The sequence below is a fragment of the Helicoverpa armigera genome, chromosome 13 (genome assembly GCF_030705265.1).
Source record: "Helicoverpa armigera isolate CAAS_96S chromosome 13, ASM3070526v1, whole genome shotgun sequence".
Taxonomy (NCBI): Eukaryota; Metazoa; Arthropoda; class Insecta; order Lepidoptera; family Noctuidae; genus Helicoverpa; species Helicoverpa armigera.
In genome coordinates this window covers 10,265,327-10,291,471 of record NC_087132.1, presented here as the reverse complement: position 1 = coordinate 10,291,471, position 26,145 = coordinate 10,265,327, and the positions used below count along the sequence as shown (strand labels likewise).

At 36.6% G+C, this 26,145-nt stretch overlaps 1 protein-coding gene across 15 annotated transcripts in view; it reads right to left on the bottom strand.

The window, feature by feature from the left end:
* The window catches only part of LOC110373336 (CUGBP Elav-like family member 1), a 376,248-nt gene that overhangs the window by 139,822 nt on the left and 210,281 nt on the right, over nucleotides 1-26,145 (bottom strand). For 3 of the 15 annotated variants that reach the window (XM_049840469.2, XM_049840471.2, XM_021330585.3), the window contains one exon: nucleotides 3,547-4,019. The exons of 11 other annotated variants lie outside the window; for them this stretch is intronic. In XM_049840469.2, the coding sequence (XP_049696426.1) occupies nucleotides 3,547-3,677 (131 nt within the window). In that variant the 5' untranslated portion in view covers nucleotides 3,678-4,019. Of the gene's footprint in view, nucleotides 1-3,018; nucleotides 3,038-3,546; nucleotides 4,020-26,145 lie in introns of those variants that run through there. One more of the 15 variants, XM_064037457.1, reaches the window with a different exon arrangement.

Here is a 26,145-nt window from a genome sequence, read left to right as displayed (position 1 = left end):
TGCCATTTTCCAAATAGCTTAATCTGAAAACAGGTTTACTGATAACAAAAACTCTAAAATTCAAAGGTTTGCATTCGTAATAAACGTTAACTTATCGAACCGAAAGAACTACAAAAAGAGTGTTAAACAGCAATTGCTAGACAGCCTAAAAAGGTATGCATGAAACATTTTTTTGGCCAAAAATCTAGAGCATGTTTATGTCCATAAAAAAGTTATCTAGTTGACCACACAAAGCAATCTATAAGACTAGTCTAACAGCTCTGAAAACCCACAGACAAAAGGCTTAAGTGGTTCCCAATGAAACCTAAAACTCACGATATCTCCACAAAAGAAAACCCGACCTTCACAAGTCTAGAAATAACATAATAACACTAAGCCCAAAAACGGGTAACCCAATCGAATATTACTAGATGCTCACTTACGCTAAGCCCAGTCAATTGGCCAAAGGAAAAAGGTCGGCCAAAGGAGACCGTCTATTTCTGAACAAAAGTGATGTCACTGTGTTTGCATAACTTATAGATTACAGTTTCGGACGAAAAGTTCAGGATTTTGACGTCATTGATGACGTCAATAGGTTTATGGTTTGTAAACAGATTTTCATAAACATGATGGGTTTATAAAAGTAGGACACACATTTATCAGAGTCGAACGCACTAACTTCAGAATAGGAACATGACATTTTTTTCCGAATTCATGAAAAAGGAGGTTTTTAGTTTGATCTCTTTGTATGTACATAATTATGTATGTTTGTGTGCGATTATCTCACGTTAGGCTGAACCGGTTCTGACATTTTTCAGACTTAGAAGGTTTTAGGTAAATTATTTAAGTAGGTTTTATTCTTTTGCAAAAAGTATTTTTGAAACGGATTTTTTTGGCGCATTCGTTTCGGATAAATGTTCTCTTTGAGTTCGTGTATGTTCATGTATGTTGTGGGTTCACGTATGAAGTGATTAAGATAATATCTTAGATGCAACAAGGCATAATGAATAAGCCTACTTGACGCAACTAATGAGATACACCTGATTAGCTTGTTTGTATCTAAGGTACTTTACTTAGGATTATTATCTGCTGTAATCAGTTGCAACAGCATGTGGCCTGTTTTTGAGAACTATGTTTGTAGGTAGTTAATTTAGGCCATGAAATACCGGCAGACAAACTTGTACCTTTACATACTTGTTAGGGAGCAAGAAGTATTTATCTGCTAGAATTATTGCATAACAATCATCATCTCAAATAAAAGATGTTCGTCCATACAGACAGACAATGTAAACTCCGCGACTTAAAAAAGAACTTTAGTTTAACTATAGAACCTAATTTTAATGGATCACAAACCAACAAGTTGCAAGCTGTTGAAACAACAAAGGATGAGACGAAATATTACAAAGAATTAGTAACAATTGTGAATAATGATCCGCCTGACTCATATGAGTAACGAAAACAGAAGGAGAGAATCACAAGCACGTGGAGATAGATAATAATATATAGAAATAGAAAAAGGTACAATATTATGAACTAAACAAACAAACAGACTAAGAGAAAATATTGTATTTACAATACTGCATAAAGTTTATTAGAGATAGTCGTGAGATGACAGCAGATACCTAGATGAGAATGGACAGAGAAAACATGGTGCGTTGACCCCAAATAAACTTGGGATAACAAGGATGATAAGTAATTAAGTTAAACTGCAGTTGCAGTTTTACTTATTATATTATTCCAGTTGCGTTGATACCAATTTCGGAAACTCTATGAGGACATCTATTTCTTACAGTATAGGATCGTACGGATATACTTCGTCCTTCTTCAGTACAAATTAATCGCTTTCATCACTGTATTAATAATTATCGCATAAATGCCACTAAGTTTCGCAAACCACTAAAATAGTAATAAAACTTTGTGTGTATCCAAAGATCCATCGATTCATCAAAACTGTCTGAATGCTTGCCAAAATCTAACTCAAGAGCAAAGTTTGTAATACTTGGCGAAATCAAAACTTTCCTGCGAGGTAAGCAATATAAATGAGATACAAACTTATTGGTAATGTACCACATTTAGAACGGTAATTGGAAGATTTGCAAAAGAAACAAGGACTACTTGTAAAAAATGGAATGAATGGCTTGAAACTTTTAAAATACTGACTGTCCCATTGTATAGGGGTTTTAAATTTTATCAATGTTATGTCCTAGTGTAGTTGCCTTTCCACATGATGTCTAGGATTTGAAAAAGTCTAATTCTAAGGTTAGTAAAGCTGTGAGCAGTTTTCAAAAACTCTGGATCTTCACAATGTGTAGTTATGACTGAAAGAAGACCACTTTTAAGGCAATGAAACAAATAAAGCCAATGGACCATAGCTGTTAACAGTATCAACAAAATGTTTGCCATGTGGATGTATCTTCTGATTTTTCAAAATTTAGGCAGTCCGCAACCCGAAAATGGGGTTGATTGGGGTTTAATATATTTTAGATATACACATTTGAGTGAAAAAGTAATGAACGAGGTTATAGCAGAAGGTTATTGTAATGCAGCTGATTGCGATCTTTCATAAAATCTTTCAACCTCCTTGGTTTATTGTATTAAATATTTATGGTAAGTGGTTCTACAACATCAAATCATTTACGTCCACTATACAGTAAATAGGTTGCATTGTTTTTACATCAGGCAACCTTTCATCATTATCAAAACCACGTGCTATTATAATATTGTGATTAACATGAGGAATATTGTATGCCACTTTATCTTTTTTTTCTGCATCTACTTGTTGGTTACCATCACATTTAACACTATCCATGCTATTAGATTCTGACATGCCTGTGGGTTTTAATTTGTATGTAAGATTCATATTTCTAGACAAATTTGAATATCAAGATGATGACATTGCAACATCACTTGAAATACATTAAAATTTTGATCTGAATCTTAGCAGAAAACACAGTTACTTCAAATTGATGGTGGAAAGCAATGAAAGAAAGCATGTACCGGTAAATAGATAGGTTAAGAAGGTAAAGTATAATAAATTACCTGGTAGCCATTGCAATACAGCAGATATTAAGTAGAGAGTACAAGATGTAACTATATCACTTAAAGTAGTAATAGCTGAAGATAAGAAAGGCTTAAAACCAAACTATGAAGGATCGGACGATCATATTGATGCAGAAACCGACATACTAACCTTATCTCTGAAGTGTATTGTCTTATAGTGTACTGAAGGAATATTACTACTGATATCAACACACTTTACGATACTGTAATACTGAAGTTATTATATTGCAATACACTATTAATGCAAGAAGATACTTGTCTTATTTTGCTTCCTGGCAAAATTAACCTTTCTTTGTCACTATCATTGAAATGGAACGAGACAGCTACAGTCTATTTTGCAACACATTAGGTGATGAGAATTAGATAATTTTATGTGAGAGTTATATCAACGATAATCGTAACCCTGTAAAGACACTAGAAAACTGACACATCCTAGAAAAGTCATCATGATTGGAAGGATTTGAAGGATACGCTATTCGAAATAGAAAACTTATGTCTAAGACTTACTTCGGTTTGGTGTAGGGCGACGATGGTGACGTCTTGTGGTTCTTGTTCGGCTGCGTATGTCGATTCGCATTTGAGTCTAGGCCGCCGCCCGGGGATATTTTGCCGGCGAGTGCGTTCAGTGTATGCAACATTGCGGGCGGCGGCCGCTTAAATCCAAGCGACCTGGTCACAGTGATGAGTCCACCACGTTTGTCGAGGCGGTGCTGCTTGGGGGCCACGGCGCCTTATCTCCTGATAAGAGGCGCGGGGGCACCGACGCCCCCCGCCTCATCTCCACCTGACAGTCTCACACACACTCACGCGCAACGTTAATGTTTGCACTTCTACTCGATATGGGTCAGCGTCCTGTCCGAGTTATACATGTTTTCGGCATTTTTTCATTACTTGTTTTGCAATGTTTTTTGGTTTTTGTTTTTGTTTTGCACTGGTTTTGTTGTTTTGTACACGTTTCACTTTAGTTTTGATTCACTTGGCTGTTGGATTTGAAAAAGAATTTGTAATGTAGTTGTTGCGATGTTTTGTTCTTACAAATCAGGTGGGATTTCATTGGCTTAAGTTACACAAGAGATATTATGAGAGAATTAAGTAGAAAGAAGCTAGTGGATTTTCCAGATTTTTCCTTTCAAACAGCGCCTACTTAGAAAATCTAGACCAAATTTTTTCAATAAAAAAAGTAGACAATAAATAAACGTTTACAATAGGCCTAATACAATATAATCGCACTTAATAACACAGATTTTGTATCAAACAATATCTGTGTCTCGTGGATTACTGAAAAAAATATGGCTTCTAAGGTGTCAGATTTACAAACGCCTGAACGAAAACTCGGAGCAAAGAGAAACACATCCGCGCAAAGTAATGAAATATGTGACCGCAGGCGGTTCCAGACAAATCTTTTCTTATTATTTTTTGCTAGGATAAATAAAAATGTCATCAGCTAAGCATTTGGATTAAGCTTGTGTTTTCTCGTGTTTTGGCTTATCTACGTTAAACTTTGTGTCATATATTTGGTCAATCATATATTTGGTCTAGTTTGTCTTTTTATGATTTGTTGTGCCTAAATATTATAATTGTGCCCTAAATAATCTATTTGACGTTTTGTTTTATGGGTGTAAAGAAAGGTATAAATAAATAAAAAAAAGAATCGGGAGATTCATTTGTGAAATTTCTTTCACGAAAGAATTTCTAACGATCATTTAAAACCAATGTCATAAACAAGCTTCCTTCCTCAATAAAAGTACCAACAGAATCAGAATAGCATATTGTTGACCCACAAAACACTAGGGTCTGCACTGGCTTGTCAATTGGACGAGTCCCTCGGGCTCTCGAGTCGACTGAATTGAGACAGTATACCACCTACACTGTGTCAACTAATTAACTATTAGGGTCGCTGTTCACTTGGTTACTGGGCTATCATAACATTAGCGACGTAGTGTTGTATTGTCTTCTATAACTACGGGTTATGATATTATAGGGTATAGGAGAAGTAAAAGTAAGATTTAATAAAGGTTGTTGTGCTATTTATACGTCCTATTTTATAAAGCTGAAGTTTGTTTGCTTGAAGGCGTTAATCTCAGAAACCACTGAGCAGACAAAAAAGACACTTCAATCAGTATATAATACTGATGCATATACATATCAAGAAAGGTAAGCTATTCTTAATCTTGGAGCGTGGAGTAGTTCACACTGGTAGAAGCTGGTTTTAATATTATGTGAAAATATTTTTCAACACGGTTTTTCATGTTGTTAGTAACATTCTAATCTAGTTCCTACCAAACCTTAAGAAAACGCAATCAGTATAAACTTATCGAACGCCATATAAAAGCATAATCAAGCCATTACGAGTCGCCGGGCGTGAGGGCATGATCACACGTGCGGGTTTGCGGGAAAAAACCCGGGTACCCGGGCCAGAGTCACCCAAATAAAATTAACTGAAACACAAATTGGTGTGTGTGAGATCCAATTTGGGTAAAACGTTGTCCATCTGTCTAAATTAGGCTTAATTACTGGGCTTTGGTATTATGATCGGGATTGTACGGTGCGGAAGTTGCGGCCAATTTGTAAACGGGCGTATTTCGTTTTTGCAAGCGTGGTGGGGCAAAGAAAAATAATGGGCATGTATTATGAGAACTGGAAATGACATTCAATAAAGTGTTGAAGGCTTATGTATTGTGAAAGTTAAAAAGATGGATTTTGACTAACGAGTCTGATTTGTTGAAAAGCTCGTGAATTTGAAACCATCATACGGTTTTTTTCTCTTGAAGTAATTGCGAGGCTACGTGCGGCAGGTCTATGCGAGGCCCTATGTCCTTCGTGAAAAGTATGTGTTGCAAAAGTAGGTCTAGTCTTTTGATTAAGCTAAATGTCTACACTAAAATTGAAATGTATACCTATCATAAAATAACGACGTCCACGCGATTTATTTCCGAAGCTTTCAGAGTTCGATAAGACATTGAAAAGTAAACAGACTAATTCCTAATCTAACATAATCTAACATAAAAAGAAAGCTATCGAAAAACACCCATACATTTTTGCGTTTATATCCATGAACAAGTTTCTCATACACAAAACCCAACATAATAGTTATCACCCCATAACCCTGAAAAACATCGATATATTTAGTTCACAAGGCGAAGGCTTTCCGCCAACAAAGACGATCTCATACTGAAATCAGTTACGTAAACATCCAAAGCACACTTTATGAGTACTTTCACGAGCACAGTCACAGCACAATAACAGCTTCTAAATACAACAGTAAAATGATTTTTTATGTTTATTTTTATTAGCGTTTAAGCTGCGATGTTCGTAAACGGGTATTTCTGGGACGATTGTTTTAGATACGATTTATTGGTTGTAGGCTTTTGTGTTTTTAGGAATAGCTTTGGAACGCCTGTATTTATAGCTTTGTGACAAATCTAAAAATAAATCGTTTAGGTTAACTTCAGAAAGTCGCTGAAAAGAAGAAAGAAATACATGAATTTTTAAAAGCGTTTGTCGCTAACAGAATAAGCAAGGCCAAGAAACTCATCGTAAGAATAACAAATGTAACTCCGACATCCAATATCGAATCAGCTTAAAGAACAAACACCCTTCGGGAGAAAAGGCGAAAAACCAAACGAAATCATATTACCATTAATAAAAAAAGTATCCAAACGTTCTAATACAAACCCTTGGAATTTATCCGAGACATTAATGTGCCATTTTTGTCGGTAACATTCGCATAACGCGGCCGGCTTTAGATTTGTTCCGCTCCGGACCCTAATATTAATTCCATTATCATAATTCCACTCTTAATACTTTCCACAGAGGGTGGTGAGCCAAAATCTTCATGTTTTTGTTTCCGTGCCAAATATTTATTTGTTTATGTTGTGCGATTGTTTAGTTGCAGAAGTACTAGGTGGTGTGAGGAACATCTCAATTTAATAGTAGCTTGAGTTTGAGGTATCTGAATAAAACTTAATTTTATACTTATTTAATTCTATAGATTAAGCATCAATTAACAAGACTATACCGTCCTTGGCTTTTCTGATAAGATTTGTTAATTAATTGTACAAGATGCTTGCTACGAAGGTACCTACATTTTTATTTGTGATACATTTTAGTGAAGTTTCCAATATAATGAAAATATAGCTCACTCCATTTTGTTGTTAATTTTTAAAATAGTTCAGTAGTGAACCTTCTGTATCATAATTTCTATCGTCCTTTCCGTATTCATTACGCCTTTAATTCCGCGAAAGATGTCGAGGACGGCTTGTTGGTTCAGAGTTTTTGCGAAACAATTGTAATAGTGTCTGATGGGGATGCCAAATTGTGGCTATAAGTGGTGTGTGTATTTGTTTGTGACAAATTCTCGAATTTGTGACGAGTTCTTGCTTTTGTGACGAATTCTCGCATTTGTGACGAATTCTCGTGGTATGAATAAGATTGGTAGTCATTTGTTTTAGTTGTTTACATCTCTTTTGTGTGTGTCATTGTGAAATGAGGTAGGTTTCAAGACTTAATTTTAATATTTTTGTTAGTACAGTTAAATGCGTGAGAATTTTATTGTCTTACTTAAATGGTTGTTTATATATTCAGTTGTTGACTCCTGAACTTTAGATGGTACATACATGACATTGTTGGCTACCTTTTGCCTTCCTAAAAATATGAAAGATATACCAACCACTTATCATCCTCCGAGCCTTTTGCCCAAACTATGTTGGGGTCGGCTTCCAGTCTAACCGGATGTAGCTGAGTACCAGTGCTTTACAAGGAGCGACTGTCCTATCTGACCCCCTTAACCCAGTTACCCGGGCAACCCAATACCCCTGGTTAGACTGGCGTCAGACTTACTGGCTTCTGACTACCCGTAACGACTGCCAAGGATTAATTAATAATTAATAAATAGTAATTGGTTAAGTGGTATACCAATCACTTAAATAATGAAAACCAAAAAAGACCAGATGTCTCTAATACCTGGCTCTTTCGGAAAAGCATACAAAACAAGTTTAGAATATCGATCGCAAAACAGTAGGATGAGAATCCCTTGACATTTTTCTCTATCACGGTACATATTTGCTGTAAAGTTTTGCTCAGAACCTATTCTACATACTTATCGAAGTCTGGGGAGATATTAATCCTGTGGAAGCGATCAATGGAGACTTGGAACTTATACAGGCTTGCTACCTTTTTGTGCTTCAAAATAAGAGGCAAATATAAACGATAATTTGTGTTAAAATATATACCTGTAGGTACTTTATTTTACTAATGAGTTTATAAATGCAAGTTGGCAGGCTATGTATGTTAAGTTGTATCAGCTCACTCATCAACTGTCTAGCCTGCTCCAAACTATGCTGAGATAGGCTTCCAGTCTAATCGGTTTCATATGGAAAACAAATTGGCAAATAAAGAAAAATAAAAAAAAATATGGTGTCATATTCTGATACTACATGCAGCTGTATAAATACTCTTCAGGATTGATTTATACAGTCCATACACTGGAATTAATAATGAGAAATTATAAAAGAGAGAAATAATTGTAAAGGTCGTATACAATATACAATACCTCACATCACAAACAGCTTAACAAAATCAACAAATCGATTACCCTCGATCCCAAAACAGTAAATATTAATAAAACTAACAGATAATACGGAATAGTAAACATTGCCGATTGATTAAATTAAGGCAACTGTATTCATTATGATTTCATCAAAAGACCGTTGCATAACCATTAAGGTCTTGACTCACATGGACGGCATGGCATATCACAGCTTTAACTCAGCGATTAACTTGTCATTTGACCCTTAAATCGTATCTATACTAATATGTAATTAAGAGGAAACTTTTTTTTATGTATTTTTATTTATACCTTAAGGGCTACAGAACTACTGAACTGATCTGAAAAATTCTTTCACAGTTACGAAGCTACACTATCTACGCTGAGCGTGGCCTAAGTTTTATCCGAGAACGGGCAGTAGTTCCTGCAGGACGCGGATGAAATCACGTGAAACAGCTAGTTTTATATAAAACGTTTTAAATCCTCAAAATAAAAAAGCCAACGGCGGGATGACATCCAGCTTGCTTCCTAATAACAGCTTTCCGTACTGTCGTTTCGATCATGTGTGCCACGACCTTTAATTATGATTTCATCAAACGACCGTTGCATAGTCATTAGTAATTAATTAATTGTTGCGTTTTACGGTTCATTAGAGAATGTTTCAGTGTGTTAGAAACTTGTGTGTTGCTAGTTTTTGATGTTCCGATTCGGTTTCTGCTAATTAGTGGTTATTCGGTTAATTGATTAACTCGATGAAGTGAGATTTATTGAATAAATTAAATTATGTTTAGATAATATCATTGCACTTATGATTGAATTTTATATTATTGAATCAAAATAGGTAAACTGAGCCTTCTGCTTGGCTGTTTGTGTTTGTTCTTATCGTATCTTTTGTACCAAATACATAGTGTCCACCGCATAGGTATAATCATGCAGCTTATCTCAAAAGTACAATAACAGCCAAGTTTTTTTTTCTAATAAAACGGACTGTAATATTAAATTTTAATTACAAAAAAATCATCAAAAGATCTTTCAAACACATTTTTTTAGTTACAGTACCCCAAAAAGCTTAGCATTCTATTATGAAACATTCAATACGGGACCGTAGCGAATTATCCGCAGTGCCTATTACGTGAACGTAAATTGGGGTTTTTTTTTATTGAGCACGCTAAATCGACAACGTCACGAAGGGGCTGGGCAGAACCGTAGGCAGAGGGGCGAAATATTAGCCCCGCGGTTATGGTGGCCACCCCTTGCTGTTATGGGGACATAAATTAGAAGAAATATGAAAAGAATTTTTAAAGGTAGGTTTCAGTTTGGGTGTAGAAGAATTTAGAGGTTGTGTTTTTAGGTATCTATTTATGTAAGAAGTGTTAGTGGTGTTTGCGTTTAATATCATTACATGCGCTAACTATTATTTTAGGTGACAGCAAAATTAAGTGTCAGATATAATTTAACACATCAGTTATTTAAGAGATTAATTTCTGATTTTCAGATTTGATAAGTCTCTTTTAGGATTAATAATGAAGAAAGGCTCTTGATGCAAAGCACTTCTAGTTGAAAGAACTATTTATCTAAAATACCATTAAAACTTGAACTAAAATACATATATGAGGCAATTTTTGTTAATAATCACTACCAATAAACGCAAACGCGAAGCAATAAACCACGCAAGTCAACCATTTTTACACTGGCACTACTTCAAAACTTTACGTTCAGCAAAGTAGTCACGTCAGATCAACTCATATTTTACAACTTGCAACACTTTCCGACTCCAAGCCAAGCACACTCGTAAATCTATCATCTTCCATTTATGAACCGCAACTTTGAATAAACAAATTACCAGCCAGACACTAAAATTGTAATTAAAACGTTCTTTATTCAAAGCACGATTTAAAAAAATAAACTGTCAAGCCTCACTTTTGGCTGGCAACTCGAAAAGAGAACTCCGCAACTGGCTGGTATTTAAATTTGTAAAAAGTTTGCGCAGTGGCACTCGAGTCTTCAAACTTGTCTCCAGTAATTATTTGTGTATTAAAGCTGTGTCGAGCATCTGCAGTGGGTCAGTTTTGTACAAGTTATAGTGGTACGAAGTTGGAAGCAAGTGGAGCAAGGCAGCCGAGCGGAACACGGAGTTAAGATAATCAGGATGCGCTAGTTTAGATATCGAGAATCAAGTTAGGATAGTAGTTTACTGGAAAGGCGGCGCTAGTTACATTTGTCGAGATAAAAGCTGCGACAGTGGCGTATCTTGAACTTTGATATCCGTGTTTGCACAAAGGAGTTCCACGTTTATAAGATTTAATATAAACTCCACCACGCAACCGAGTGGGCGCGATCCTGTAACATGTCTCAACCTTGGCCCAAATCTATTGAACCAATACACCCACGAGCGGATATTCAGCTGCTCAGTACAAAAGCCTTTAATATCGATCTATAAATAGGTATTAACCTTCGCCACTAAATGTGTGTATTTTGGAAAAGAAGGCAGCTATATAAAAAATAGTGACACCCTGGCATTATTTGATTTTATTGTTTAGTCTTAAATATTTTTTGACCACATACAAATAGTAGGTATAGAGCTTTCTAATACCCATATATTAGCTACGGAAACTGTACTGTACTATACCTATAGGCAATCAAACAGTTCCCAAAAGTAAAAACTGCCACGATCCATTACACCTCGTCTCGTAGTTCCCAAAACTCCTTGCACGGACACCGGGCTTTGTAAACCGACCGTCAACTCTGTAGTGGTAGAATTTCATTAATTTACATCCGCCCCAACTTTCCAACTCTTTCACCCTCCAAGAGTCATACTGTTTCGTGCCCTGGATGCTTTTCAAAGTAAACACAGGAAATTATTATTTTAGCAGACGATTTTAATTCATTAAGGGGTCCGGGCTTTGTTTGTTTGGCTGTACCGAATAGTTTGAAGTTATGCAGTAGGTTTCTATACACAAATTGACTTTGTTCAAACAAAAATATATTTCTACTGTAATAGTCAAGCATGGTTCGCAAAATACAGGCGAAACAATAAAAATTGACAGTAACAAAGCTAAAATTGGGGCCGACCAGATCGTTCGCTGCGGTATGTACGTAAAATTTATGGGGGTCTCGGCATGAGCTATTTTGATTTCAATAATATCTGCGACAAAAATGTTAGGCGGTGGGGGGTGACGCCCCCAGCGGACGTCGCGACGCCTAGCCCGAGACACGCGCTGAATATCAGCCAGGAATAAAATATGTAGGAGAATTAACGAGGACAGGAATATAGGCGGATTTGTGACGAGAGTAATGTGTGATTTAGGGATTGTTTTAGGTGGATTATTTAATGTCATTATACACGATATTTTCTGTTACTTTCGGTTTAAAATGATTGTCAAAGGTGTCCAAATTAACTAATTAAAGTATCTTTGAAAATATGTAAGAACTCGACAAATTGGTGATCCATCCATGGAATGAACGCACTAAACGTTGCTTATTCTTAAGATCGACGGCTGTTACTTACAAGATCTTAAATAAAGGTGTAATTCTTTTATCTTATAATAAATTCCTAAAAAATAATAATTAGTCCGTCTTGTAGATTGGCCAAAATTAAGCGATACGTATTTTTTCTTTTTTAAATTGGATCAGAACTTGTTAAGATATAGCGTGTTAAAGTTGAGTGTGACGTCACAAGTTGCTACAATTTTCAGGACACTGTGACGTAAAAGGCCCCCACTCCTAATTTGAAGTGTATTATCTTTGTCATTTTATGTTTAATTAAAAAAAGAAAAAATACGTATCCAATATTTTTTAATTATCTAAAAAGCGGACTAAATATTATTTCATTATTTCGACCCTGGAAACTACCCTATTCTTTACAAAAACACTTTTCTTTCTAAGTAATTTTTGTTACCAGAACTCCGCAGTACCTATAACAATAGAATAGTAACCTACCTACTAAGATAAGTCTATTTCGAGAGCCTACACTATAATGGATTAAGACAAGGGCACTCCACCCTTGGCCCTCGGACTTGTCCGGTAAACGATTAATAAATCAAATAACTTGATCCCCAATCGGAATTTCCGACAAATCCGATTTTCTATTAGTTCGTCAAGAAAGCCAGTTGCAGGATCTTCTAGTAACTATATTAATTTATGATTGAATATGGATCTCAGTTGGTGTTTAAGAGGTTTCTCTAGGAATTTATTGATTGACGTATGTAATAACATCGTAATTATCATGTTGCTTGATTTTCAAAGAGGATTGAAATTCTTGGAACATATATCAATCTCATCTACATAGTCATTTCCAAATAATGTTGGAGTTGACTTCCAGTCTCACTGGATGCAGCAGAATATCAGTGTTTTACATGGAGCGACTGCTTATTTGATCTAATTACTAATTAATAGACCTTTTTGCAATGTTGAAACTATTGAAAGTCAAGAAGAACCAATAAGGATATCAAAAAAACTCGTACAAAAGCGGATTGTAGAATGAAACATAGGTCCTCTAGTCAAACATTACACCAAATTAAATAGACATCCAATAAAAAAATACTTCATAACAATTCTGTAAACTGAAGGTGTCATTTCACTGGAATTAAAAACAGACAATTTCATAAAGAATGCGAACAATGAAAAAGAAAAAACCGTTAAAGAATGCATTTTTTAATTTTCACCGTGCTCCCCTAAATAAGTCCCTATGTACTTTTACTACAATTTTAATTAACTTCACCAACATCAAAGAGTTAGTTAACTCCCCAACACTGCTATATTAAAAGGGGCATAAAACTGCCTTTTCTTTTAATAAGTGACATTATCAATCTCACTCTGGGTATTAAAATCCGTACCTCTAAGTTACCAGGGTGCTATGGTAGGTATTTATACATTTTACTATGTATCTACAGAAGTATCTATCGGACAAATTAACATAATAACCAGCACTAATCTAACTATGAAGAACAGTAATTTTCAAAACAAACACTATCGCCTAGGTAACTCTTTAAGCTTTATAATATTGGTCTATTACATATTAGTTCAATCGGGTACCTACTATGTACTGTTTTAACCCTCAAAAGAAATATAGTGACAACAGTATGTCATTAAAACGAAACTAACCTACAAATATTTAACACAACCATCCTATTTTAATGTTATTAGGGTTCCTCAAGACACCTGTAGATACTGAGATGCGAGTCAGCTCGTCGCCTCGCCAATTACTCAGTGAATTAGGGGATCCCGTCCGTCTCGTGGGTACACGCGCTTTAGAGGTACAGAAATGTTCCTATATACGATGGTGGTCACAGAAGGCTTTGTTTGAACGATATTGTAGGAACTGGCGACGGCTATGTGACATTATAAGGTATGCGCACTTCTGATCCATGCATTTAACTTGGCCGAAGATTAACCACTTCAAAGTCCATGATGCAGACACAATAGTTAAACAATTGATGTCTGACATATGAATCAGGGACAGGGAAGTTATTAAGAATTTTGAACTAGGGTTTTCGATCTTTGTATTATCAACATTGAAACAAAATTATACCTAAGTATCCTGTTCCTAAGTAAGTAAGTAAACTACCAAAGTAGTTGGATTTTAAGAGACGTAAGTTATTCTAACGGAACGGAAGGAGTGAACTGATTCGCGAAGCCGTTATTCAGTCACTTTCAGAAGCGCACTTTTCAACTTATCAATCAATTTACAACAAATCAAATCGAGCCATCCTTTTACCTGCGCAGGCGTTGAATCTAGGACTTCTGTCACTTCTATCGAGTGGCACCGCGGCGGTAGGAAACGTAATTTCCTATTGGCAATGTTTTCCTGCCACCGTCGTACACGGATATAATGTTAATATAGAACAGCCGAGGGCTTGATTGAATCTGTCGAGAATGCGGCGACGAACCTCTGCGTCTGGTTCTGCAGCTTTTTATAGCATAATTTGTTTTATTTTTTTATGTAGCATTTATTGAGAGTAAAGTGTAGGAGCTTTTTTATATGAAGCCAGTTTAGTTTCAGATTTACTAAATTATATGAACCTCTGCGAAATCTTATTCCAGTTTTATTTGGCGTTAGCGTAACGTAAATTTCTGTTTCCATTCCTTCGTGTCAGTAGTACTAATGAGTCAGTAGTAGTACTAATGAAAGTGCACCCCCTTCTACATCATGTAATTAAGATTATTAATTAATGGCGATTCTTATATCATCATGATCAAACCTTTATTTTCGAGCCTGATAAATGAACTATTAGATTAAAAATGTATATCGATTATCATCAATCAATATCAACTAAATAAGGTTACTGTCCGTATAAACATATTAAATGTTAATAACGTATTGGTAAAACGGACGTTTTACAAAATTATTATCTCGTCCGATGATTCGACGTTGCCGTACCGGAACGTTAATTTATTACACCGTAAATTGTGATATCTCTCTGCTTTAAATTATGTTGAATATTTTAGTTTGGCAATTTTTGACGGCATATTGGCTTGATTTGGTGTATTCGAATTTTAAAGCTGAAAAAACACATTCAACTGAAAAAAATTCTTCCTCATTGGATCCTTAATACATTTTGAAAGTACAAACACATAAGAACGCTTTTAAAGCATTACCGTTTCTTTAGATCTATATAATATAGACCAAAATTATTTTTACTTCCTACAAACTTCTTTCAACGTTTCATCTGTCTTTCTCATCAAAAGTAGGATAATTTGACTAGTCGAATAGGCCATCGCTGCACTATTTTTCCTATCTTTATGAATATCAAAAATATCTTTAGTTCCGCCATCTTTATGCCTCCCCCTCCACCCTTCGAAGCTAAAGCGCAAATTATTTCACGCATTGATTAACCAACACCCAATTATAGGATACAAATTGCCAAGATTCCTGAACCGAGGATATGATGGCGTGAGAAAATAATTGGTACCAAGGAGTATGGAAAGATGAGCGCAGAGATGCTATAACACAGGTAGGTCAGGCGCCTTCTTCTAGGTCAAATTAGACCAAGCCGATCAGTTACGAGTGAACTAATGAGCTGTTTTCGGTTCTTTGAAACAACTGTCAACGATTTTTGGTATTACAAAAAATGGTCGGGTCCAAATAAGGCGTAAACAGTAACGTTTCTCATCCCCTACTCATCCGCATTTGGGCGCGCTACTTTCCTTGGCGATTTTCCGCTATGACACCTCCGCTAGTAATTTTGTTCTCCATAATTGGTACCTATTAGTGAGATATTCAGAAACGATATGTTTATGGTAATTTGTATGTTTTTCGAACTGAAAGCGTACGAGTACACGCGTTGAAAGATCCTTGGTTGTTAGCGAAGTGAATTCTATTGATGATGTCGCCAAAGTGGGCGTTTTTGGGAATTTTGATGTATGGTGACTGACAGACTTAATCAAAGCTGATTTTCAGTACCTTTTACAAGAAGGGCGTGTGGGAAAATTGTATTATACAATCACATTGTACTCATTGGTTTAGATATATGATATATGACAAAAATAGATATTTTACAAGACTGTGCTAAGCGAGGTTCGCTATGTAGATGTTTTCTCTGGTAAAAAAACACCAGTAATAAAAACAACTGTTCTACGAATTTCGACGTAAAAGTCAGATATTCATTCAAGATTTCCTGAAGGTTTCATGAAATTCTTAAACAAACACAGTAACAGTACAGTTACAGATAAAATCACAAGCTTTCACGAATTGAATAAACTTTTAAGATTGATAAATAGTACCTCGTTCAGTCAAGTCTTTGAAACCAAATAACTTTGTGATATCTTCAGGAAATATGAATCTTAAAAGGCAAAATGTAAATATCAAATTATTTATAAACAACTCCGTTATTTAATGAGTACATTTTGCTTAGAAACAGCTTGTTTCTTGGAAATATTATTTGTAAGTGTGTGTGTGATGAAATCTTAGATTCATACCAGAGTATGTCAAAGATTTATTGGATACGAAATTCTTGGAGTTTGGATCTGATTCAGTTTATTGCTGTAGGGCAAGAATTTGATATTTTGAGTACTAAGAAGTCGAGCCTTTACATATTATGATGTACTTGGAAATTCGTATTGGAGTGGTGTATTGGAGAAGTCGTGGTGGCCTAGTGGGCAAAGAACCAACCTCTCGAGTATGAGGGCGCGGGTTCGATTCCAGGTCAGGCAAGTACCAATGCAACTTTTCTAAGTTTGTATGTACTTTCTAAGTATATCTTAGACACCAATGACTGTGTTTCGGATGGCACGTTAAACTGTAGGTCCCGGCTGTCATTGAACATCCTTGGCAGTCGTTACGGGTAGTCAGAAGCCAGTAAGTCTGACACCGGTCTAACCAAGGGGTATCGGGTTGCCCGGGTAACTGGGTTGAGGAGGTCAGATAGGCAGTCGCTTCTTGTAAAGCACTGGTACTCAGCTGAATCCGGTTAGACTGGAAGCCGACCCCAACATAGTTGGGAAAAGGCTCGGAGGATGATGATGTACTTGGAAATATGTCACGTTTGCGATGGGAATTTGACACAGATTTTCTATAACCCTTTATCACGTACGTCATCCAGTGGTCAAAATCATTCCAAACTATCAACTTCAAAACACCCAAAAATCTTTGGCTCATAACTTAAAAGTCACGAACACCGACGACAGTCGACAAAAATCCCATAAAGTAAATAGGCTAAAAGGTTCCAACATTAAAACCGTCCTAGGTTTTTAAGTCGGAATCCCAAGTCAAACACCACGGGAAGGCGAGGCGACCGGCTCGGTTTACACTTAATTATCTAATATTTACATTGGACCGTAGAAACAATTTCTGCTAGAACACCTGCCGTCTCCTCTGTGGCTTGGACGGCTGCCTATGAAAATGTACGGGCGAGAATTATGTGCGGGCACGCCGCTATGTATGGACGGGATTTAGAGAGGAAATAAACCCGATATAGTGCGCTGTTAGTTCGATAGTGGTCACAGATATACGGGTACGTATTTTAATGCGGATTAGCGTGTCTACGTTTTACAGTGTGCGATTGCTTTTAGGATTCTGCTGGGTTTATTGTTTACCGGTATCTCTTGTATCTGTAAAATTTTAGAGTTACTTTTACAATAGAAGATAAAAAAGCGTTTAAGTTTGTTAAGTTTTTCAAAAGAAACCACCCAAACAAACTGAAAGAAAATAATCTCACATCAACAACCATTAAACTGCATAGCTTTCCAACGACAACCCAACTTTCAAAACTTCCCATTCAAGGCCCAACTGCACAAACTTCACACATACCTGCTTACAATAAACGCAAAATTATTTCAAAACTTGTGCCGAACGGCGCGGCGACGACCGCAAACTACGCTCGTATATTTTCTAATATTACATCCCGCCGTATAAGAGGTGCATTCGGAGCGATTTAGAAAATGGTACTGTTACACAATGTGTCGTTATAATATCGTTTAAAGTTAAACTCTGTTTAGCCTGACCAGCTCGTTAGGACGCATACGGATTTGCATTAAATGCAGTTCATTTGGTCTTGTTCTGTATTGCATTTCTATCTTGTATTACTCGGTTAGTTTTATAGGATTTGGTACGGTTGAATGGGGAACAGTTTTGTTAACTCGTTAGCGTTTAGTCGCCTGGTTTATTGCTAGTTACTAGAGTCCTGAAATAGAAGGCAAGACTAAGAGGATTATGATAGTCATAAAGAGATATTTTGCTCTCATATTCGTTAGGAGAAACTCAAATCTACTTAATATTCGTTAGGAGAAATAATTTACTATTTATAGTCCTAGAAAGAAACTTTCAATCAGTAAAACTCGCTATTTATTTCAACGAATTACTCAAACAGATTCACCGAAAAATTACTTTCAAACTCGCCAACTCATTGACCTTCATAACATTAGCCCACAAAAAGTCTTCAGCCACCGAAAGCCCCATTTCTCTCTATTAATACTTAACTTAGCCAATATAAAAAAGAACTTAACAACCGCTAACATTTTAATGGCCTCTCAGGCCTATAAATAATTTTCCATTCTTTTTAATTACCCGTAAAAAATCTCAAGGAGCAAACTAAAACTCGTAAAGAACAACAGAATAAAAAAGTTTGTATATTGAACTTTCTAAGAACTTCTATTAATTATAAAGCGCTGTACAAAAAAAGAATTTAATACAAGGAGGTCATAAAACGTCGGAAAAACTTAGCTTTTTTTACTAGAATAAACTGTTATTTTTGCCTAAAATAACTACTTAATTGCTAGACTAGACCTTTACTTAATGATATTAACTGTTGAACTGGATGAAGAGCTAATCTTTTTATTTACCTCTAGGATATTGCTGCTTAAGGAATTTAGGTCTTTATATTATTAGGATAAAGCTCAGTATCTACAACAAGATCCTTGTAAGAGGCGTTTTAATAATTGGTGAAAGTACTATCTATTTCTCATCTACAGTGTCCTTGGATTGCTCAGGAAACAAATTGCCGAGTGTCTTCTGCATATTGATGGCCTGGAGATGAGGCACCGAAGGAAGGCTCTAATTTTCCAAGGAGTTCCTGAAGCAGACACTGAGGACTGTACTGCCACAATATTGAGCATACTCAATGGTAAATTGGGTCTCAAAGACATTGCAGTTCCAAGTATAAAATTGGCACATCGGCTCGGCAGTCCCGGTAAGGATCATCCAAGGCCAATCCTTGTGAGGTTTTCTGGATTAGATGTCAAGACAGCAATATGGAAGGCGAAGACTGGCTTGAAGGGGACCAAAATCTCAGTGAAGGAGTTCTTGACTAAGACCAGGCAGTCCATCTTCACCAAGGCCAGGCAGCACTTCGGTATGCGCTCATGTTGGTCGCAGGACGGTGTGATTGTCGTCAGGACTTCAGATGGGACCCGGCATAGGATTTCTTCATTGGAAGAACTGATACCGCTTCTGGAGAAGTACCCGGTGAAGTCTAATGCATCCTCGACTGATTGATCTGAAAACACTTGTGTATTAGGTATGTGACGACTGGCATTTCTCAATATGTAATTATCATATTTATACTCACGTTTTCCTCAATTTTCTTCACAGTGGATATTTAGATCTACTTTCCTTTGGATTATTTTGTTATTTTAGTTAGTGTAATGTTACTTCGTGTATCTCTTGTTGTTTAAGTTCACTTATTTTATTCTAATCTTAGTTTACCCTCTAGAAAATAAATATTATTCGTTCCTATTTTGTTAAATCTCAAATCCTTTTAGAATGTCAAACTAAGTAATGTCAGATATGTCATGTGTCAAACATGCATAGTCACACTTTAATGGAATGACAAGACGCACATAAATAGTTTTATCTGTTTGCTTTCATAAACTAATAATGTAACCCATTAGTGTATAATTTTTTTTTTTTTTGTGTTTTATGTGTGTGTGTTTTTTTTTTTGCTATTTTCGTGTCAGTTTTTATTTTATTTACTGTTTTGCTGTTAACGTTTTTTTGTTGTTGTAATCATTGTCTATTGGTGTTCGCTGGCGGGTGGTGTTGGAATAGTTAAAAAAGTAAATTTATTTCTTATTTAGTTTTAGTTTTATATAGGTACTTATAAATATTTTTTTTATATATCATTTGCCATTTATGAATTCTGATAGTGATAGTTTCCATTCTGCTAATGAATCCTTGGATGTTGGTGATAAAGATGATAGTTTCTGCTCATTACCTGATACCCTCGGTGATACTTTGAGAGCACAATTCCAACAAATAAATAATTTTCTCAATGTATGTCACATTAATGCTCAGAGTATCCCGAGTCACTACAGTGAACTCGTTGTGACTTTTAGTAATATTAATGTTCACGCCATCCTGATTTCTGAGAGCTGGCTTAAACCAGATCTCTTGTCCACCTCGTACTCTCTTCCTGGCTTCGTTCTTATTCGGAATGATCGGCTTGGGAGAAGAGGGGGTGGCGTGGCAATTTACCTTCGATCAGATTTTCCTTATAGGATTTTGGCTCGCTCTTCTGGTCCTCTACCAAGTGCTGAATATCTCTTTCTAGAGGTTTCAGTGAAGGGTGCCAAAGCTGTCGTTGGTGTTGTCTACTGCCCCCCTTCTGTCGATTACTTCACTGATTTTGAATCGGTTTTAGAATCGCTGGGTTCAGAGTATGCACATTACATTATCATGGGTGATTTGAACACAAATCTCCTTGCTCCTAATTCTCCTCGTACCCGTAAACTCCTGCACCTTGTACAATCGTCCAGCTTAATTGTACTTCCTCTCCAGGCTACTCATCGGTCCACGGTCGGTAATGATTCCTGGCTGGATGTAATGCTCATTTCCAATCAATCCCTTGTTTCCTCTCATGGTCAATATCTTGCTCCTGGCTTCTCTCATCACGACCTCATTTTCCTTTCCTATATCCTGAAACCTCCCAAGCCCAAGACTAAGGTTCTGCATAGGCGGTGCTTCGCACGCATGGATGTAGATCGGTTGCTTGAGGACGCCTTTAAAATTGATTGGACACCTTTGATGACAGCTGATTCCGTTAATGACAAGGTCACAATATTTAACAACTTTGTGAACAAGCTGTACGATGTCCATGCACCAGTTAAAAAGGTAAGGGTAAAACGGCCACCAGCACCTTGGATGACCAGTCTTATCAAGATTGCCATGCGCAGGAGGAACCGGGCGTTTCGCAAGTTTAAAAGGGAACGTACGGATGAAAACTGGGCTTTATATAAGGCTGCTAGGAATCGGTGTAATTTGATGATACGCAACGCTAAACGCCGCCATATACTAAACAATGTCTCATCATCGACCTCTGCCGATATCTGGAAGTTTCTAGGGACTCTGGGTATTGGCAAATCGCGTCATTTAGACCTACCTAGTTCTATATCTTTAGATGCTTTAAACAGTCTTTTCAGCACATCTTCTGATTTGGATTATTTAACCAAACAGGATACTCTAAATTTCATATCACGTCTAACGCGTCCTAATATAAATCCTTTTCATTTTCAGCCAGTCGATGAGGGAGAGATCAGAAAAATTATCCTCTCCATTAAATCAAAAGCGATGGGATGTGATAACATCAGTCGGCAAATGATTGTTACCATCCTTGTCCCGATCCTGCCTGTTATCACCCACATTGTCAACTACTCCTTCTTCTCTAGAACTTTCCCCTTGCTTTGGAGAAAAGCGTACGTACGTCCTCTTCCCAAAATTTCTAGTCCCACTCTCCCCAGTCATTTCCGTCCTATCTCTATTCTTCCCTTTTTGTCCAAAGTGCTTGAGGCTTGTGCTCATAAGCAATTTGCGCGTTTTATTCATGTAAACAAGCTCATGAGCCCACTACAATCTGGGTTTAGGCCGGGCCACAGCACTTCCTCTGCCCTCCTTAAAGTGACTGGCGATATTAGACGGGCTGCGGAAGACGCTAACCTAACAGTGCTGGTTCTAGTCGACTTTTCGAATGCATTCAATACCGTCAGTCATGACATCCTGTTATCCATCCTATCCCATTTTATGGTCTCTTCTGAATCAATAGACTGGTTTTCCTCTTATCTTCGGGATCGTCAGCAGTCTGTTCGGGTGGATGAAGGCTCATCAACTTGGCGTACTTTGAATGCTGGCGTTCCACAAGGCGGCATACTCTCACCTCTTCTATTCTCGATATTTATAAATCTACTCACTCTCGAGCTTCAGTGTTCGTATCATCTTTATGCTGATGACTTGCAGCTTTATCGACACACCAAAGCTACGGACTTGATTAATACGCTTGATCTAATTAATTCTGATCTAGAAGTAGTGAAAAATTGGTCTGACAGGTTTGGGGTGGAAGTTAACCCTACCAAATGTCAAGCCATTATTATTGGGAGCTCGAGAACTATGAGCAAAGTTGATAGTGTTGGCTTGCCACCTTTAGCTTTTAACGGCATCAACATTCCGTACAGTTGCACTGTGAAAAATCTTGGCCTACACATTGACTCCACGTTAAACTGGCAATCACAGGTTGCAGCTGTCAGTCAGAAAGTTACTAGCACGCTACGGTTCCTCTATCGCTTGAAAAATTTTCTCCCTTTCAATGTTAAGGCGACGCTTATGCAAACCTTAATCTTTCCCATAATTGACTATGGTGATGTTTGCTACTATGACCTGAATGCAGATCTGCTCAATAAACTTGACCGGCTTCTCAACAATTGCATTCGATTCGTTTTTAATCTCCGCAAGTACGATCATGTGTCAGCGTATCGAGCGCAACTTAAATGGCTACCGATAAGACAACGACGTGTGATGAGGGCTTTAACTACTCTTTTTTCTATACTATTTACCCCATCTTCACCTTCATACTTAACCTCCCACTTTCAGTATGTGTGTTCACAGCACAATAAAAATCTCCGCTCCTCTAATAATCGTCTTCTTCACTGCCCTGCTCACCGTTCAGATATTATTCATTCTTCCTTCTTTGTTAAGTCTATTCTTCTCTGGAATGAGCTACCGCTGGAGATCAGGATGGTCAACAGTCGTTATTCCTTCAAAAAGAAATTACGCGACCACATCCATAGGAAATTGGCAGAGTCGCAACTGTAGACAGTTTTTTTGTTGTTTTTTTCTTAATTTTTTTTTTTTCAACTTTTTTTTTTTTGTCAATTTGTTTCTTGGCCTCTCTTGGCAAATGTAATATTGTATGTATTGTAGTATGTATGTATTTAAGTATGTATGTATACTGTATATTTATTATTATTCATATATTGTAAATATATATATAATTTTGTGTTCTTTGTTGACAATAACAAAACTGTTGTTTTAACAAAAACTTTGCACCTACCACAGCTTTTTCTCCACCACCCAAAGGTAGACTGGCAGAAAACGCCTATGGCGTTAAGTCCGCCTTGTACGAAATGTGCAGAAGCATTAAATAAATAAATAAATAAATATTTCGCATTGGGTACAAAGCTTGTAATGGAAAGTTTAATAGTATATTTCTGTAACTGTAATTGGAATTTTATTATGAAATCCGATTTACTGATACACCTAGTTGCCTCAATAAATTTTAATCCAGCTTTAATCTCTATTTACCTGCTACCAATTCACAAAATCTACAAATAATAATTTACGTGAAAGCGATAAAGACTGCATACTTCAAAGGAAAATCGCTTAAAATCACTATCTTTCATAAAAAAAAAATGCTAAGAAAATCACTTAATGTAACACTGACAAAGGACCGCCAAATGGTTCACAAGTACATAAAACTAGAATCATAATAATTCCTGCGTCGTAAGTTTCCGACACAATCAGTGAGAAAGTGTCGGAAAAAATAAAGAGCAGATATCCGCCGGGATCTTATAAAAACGTCACCTCATCGGACATTGTTCACAGGTCGCGGGATAGTGATGTCGAAAACGACGTGCTAATCCCGGGATTTTTAACATTTTTGTGTATTTTTTGATACGATGTAAAATTTTACACTCATTTAAATTTTAAAGCGACTTCATGGCGGTTTAAAAGTTTCATTTCATTGTTTTTTAGACTTGTTTTTATTTAGACATATTAGACATTTATTTAGATATCTAGCTTTAAATTATACATAATATAACAAATCAAATTTTAATGCAATTAAATTAAAATAGTAATAGTCAGCAAATATCATCACAGCCAAACACAAAAAAGTTATCAAAATCCCGGACTATCACGGGAAAAAATCAGAACACCTTGCAACACTAATCGGGGTACAAAGTGGCAGGAAAAGTTTCTTAGTTCCATCTCCCTTGCCCCCAACCCTCGTAAACCCGCCCCGGGATTAAGTGAGTGGTCTCCTGAAGGATTTGCTGACGCGACCTGGCTCGCAAAAAGTCGCCAATGGCCCGGGAATGATACGCGAGGGACGTGAGCTAGTAATTAAAGGTAATAATAAATGTTCTGTCATAATAATACAATCTATATTTTCCACAGACAGTTGTAACAAATAACTACGATAGTAAAATGTGTATAAATAAAACATGATTCTCTAAATCATGCTAAAACTTTATTCAAATGTTGGCACGTTTGAAAAACATGTCACTCAAAATTTAAGCGATTCAGTAAACACTTTTCGAACTCGTAACCTATTTCAGCTCATAAACGCTCTTTAAGCTAAATATTTTCCACGTTTTTATTACAACGAACATTATTGCGGAACTTTAAAACGCGTTATTAAAAGCTATGAAAGAGAAATATAATAAAAACGAGAGAAAACCGTATCACAATTCGAGGCGAGCTACACACGAGCGGCCACAACGAACAGTTTCTGTACTAAACCTCGCAAGAATCTTATTAAAACTTGCCGGTACGCCGTCCATTTGTTTAACTTTTATTCCCATAGCTGGGCCGGTCGAAAATGTCCAGGAAAAGTCCACGTGCAATAGTGTTGAACTTGCCAATATAGTTCGCGGGATTGGGATTTTTGAATACACAAGTAGGTTTGAGTTACATTGATCGTTTTATTGCTTCGCGACATTATTATTACTTGGTATTCCGTAATTTATCTTTAAGCAATGTATCAAACACGTAATTACATCCGCAATACCTATATCAGTAAGTAACAACTACTTTTCCAATTACAACTTCTGGTAACGAAAACTAAGGTAAAGTCATTATGAAACTAAGACTAAGTTGCGAAGATAGTAAATTAATCGAAACCCTCGTGGAACAGGGTAGGTTGTAGCATAAAAATAATAAGAAAAATGCTACTACAAATTGTATAGTAAGAATTTGAAGGTTTGAAACCCGGGATTTTTCTATAGCCGGGACTTATATGGCGTCACTAGTGTTGTTATTCACAGTCCTTGAAAACTTTAGTGTAACTAGTAAGCGTTGGACTTATTCATTCAATTTACTTTTGAAGTATTTTGAACTATACTGACTGGTTCATCAACTAAATCTATTAATACTCATAGTACTAGACTTCTAACTTAAAACCCAATCATATTAACAAAATAACGACCCAACTTCGATCAGTTTCGAGAGACCATAATAGAAAACGCGCTGACCAACTTACGGTACATAATTTAGTCAGAAATTAAATTAAAATGATGTATCAGTCCGCCAATATAAAGTTGTGCTCCACGGAGTGAGTTTTCATTGAAAACTTTATCAATTTTCGACTGCGCAGCCCGAGGGTCGGTCGACTTCCAATCAATTACGTCATCGTTTCTCCAGTGTGACGTTGGTTGACTGTGGCAATCTGAAGATAAATGTACGTGTGTGTATGTGTGGGTGTTGGCTTACGTAAATGGTACTGTAAGTTGTATGGCCTATATTATGTAGTGAGTACGTAATTTTTCTCTGCCCACGGTGAGCATGAACAAGAAGGATGGAGATTTTTTTTGCCTTTATTTTACGGCTTCCTGAATCTTTTAACGAGACTTGCGTCTATTCTTCTTCTTTCGTGTCAATGACATGTTCTACAATGAAACTACACTTTGTCAGCCCAATATCCCGCCATAGCGAGAACACGGTCGGATGCGCTTGTTGGGTCCTCACTCGGTCTATGAACATCACAGCTAGTAGAAATATATCGTATTACCAGTACCAGTTAAGGTGTGAACATAAAAAATGCAGGTAAATTATATAACACAGATATCTAAATATATAAAAC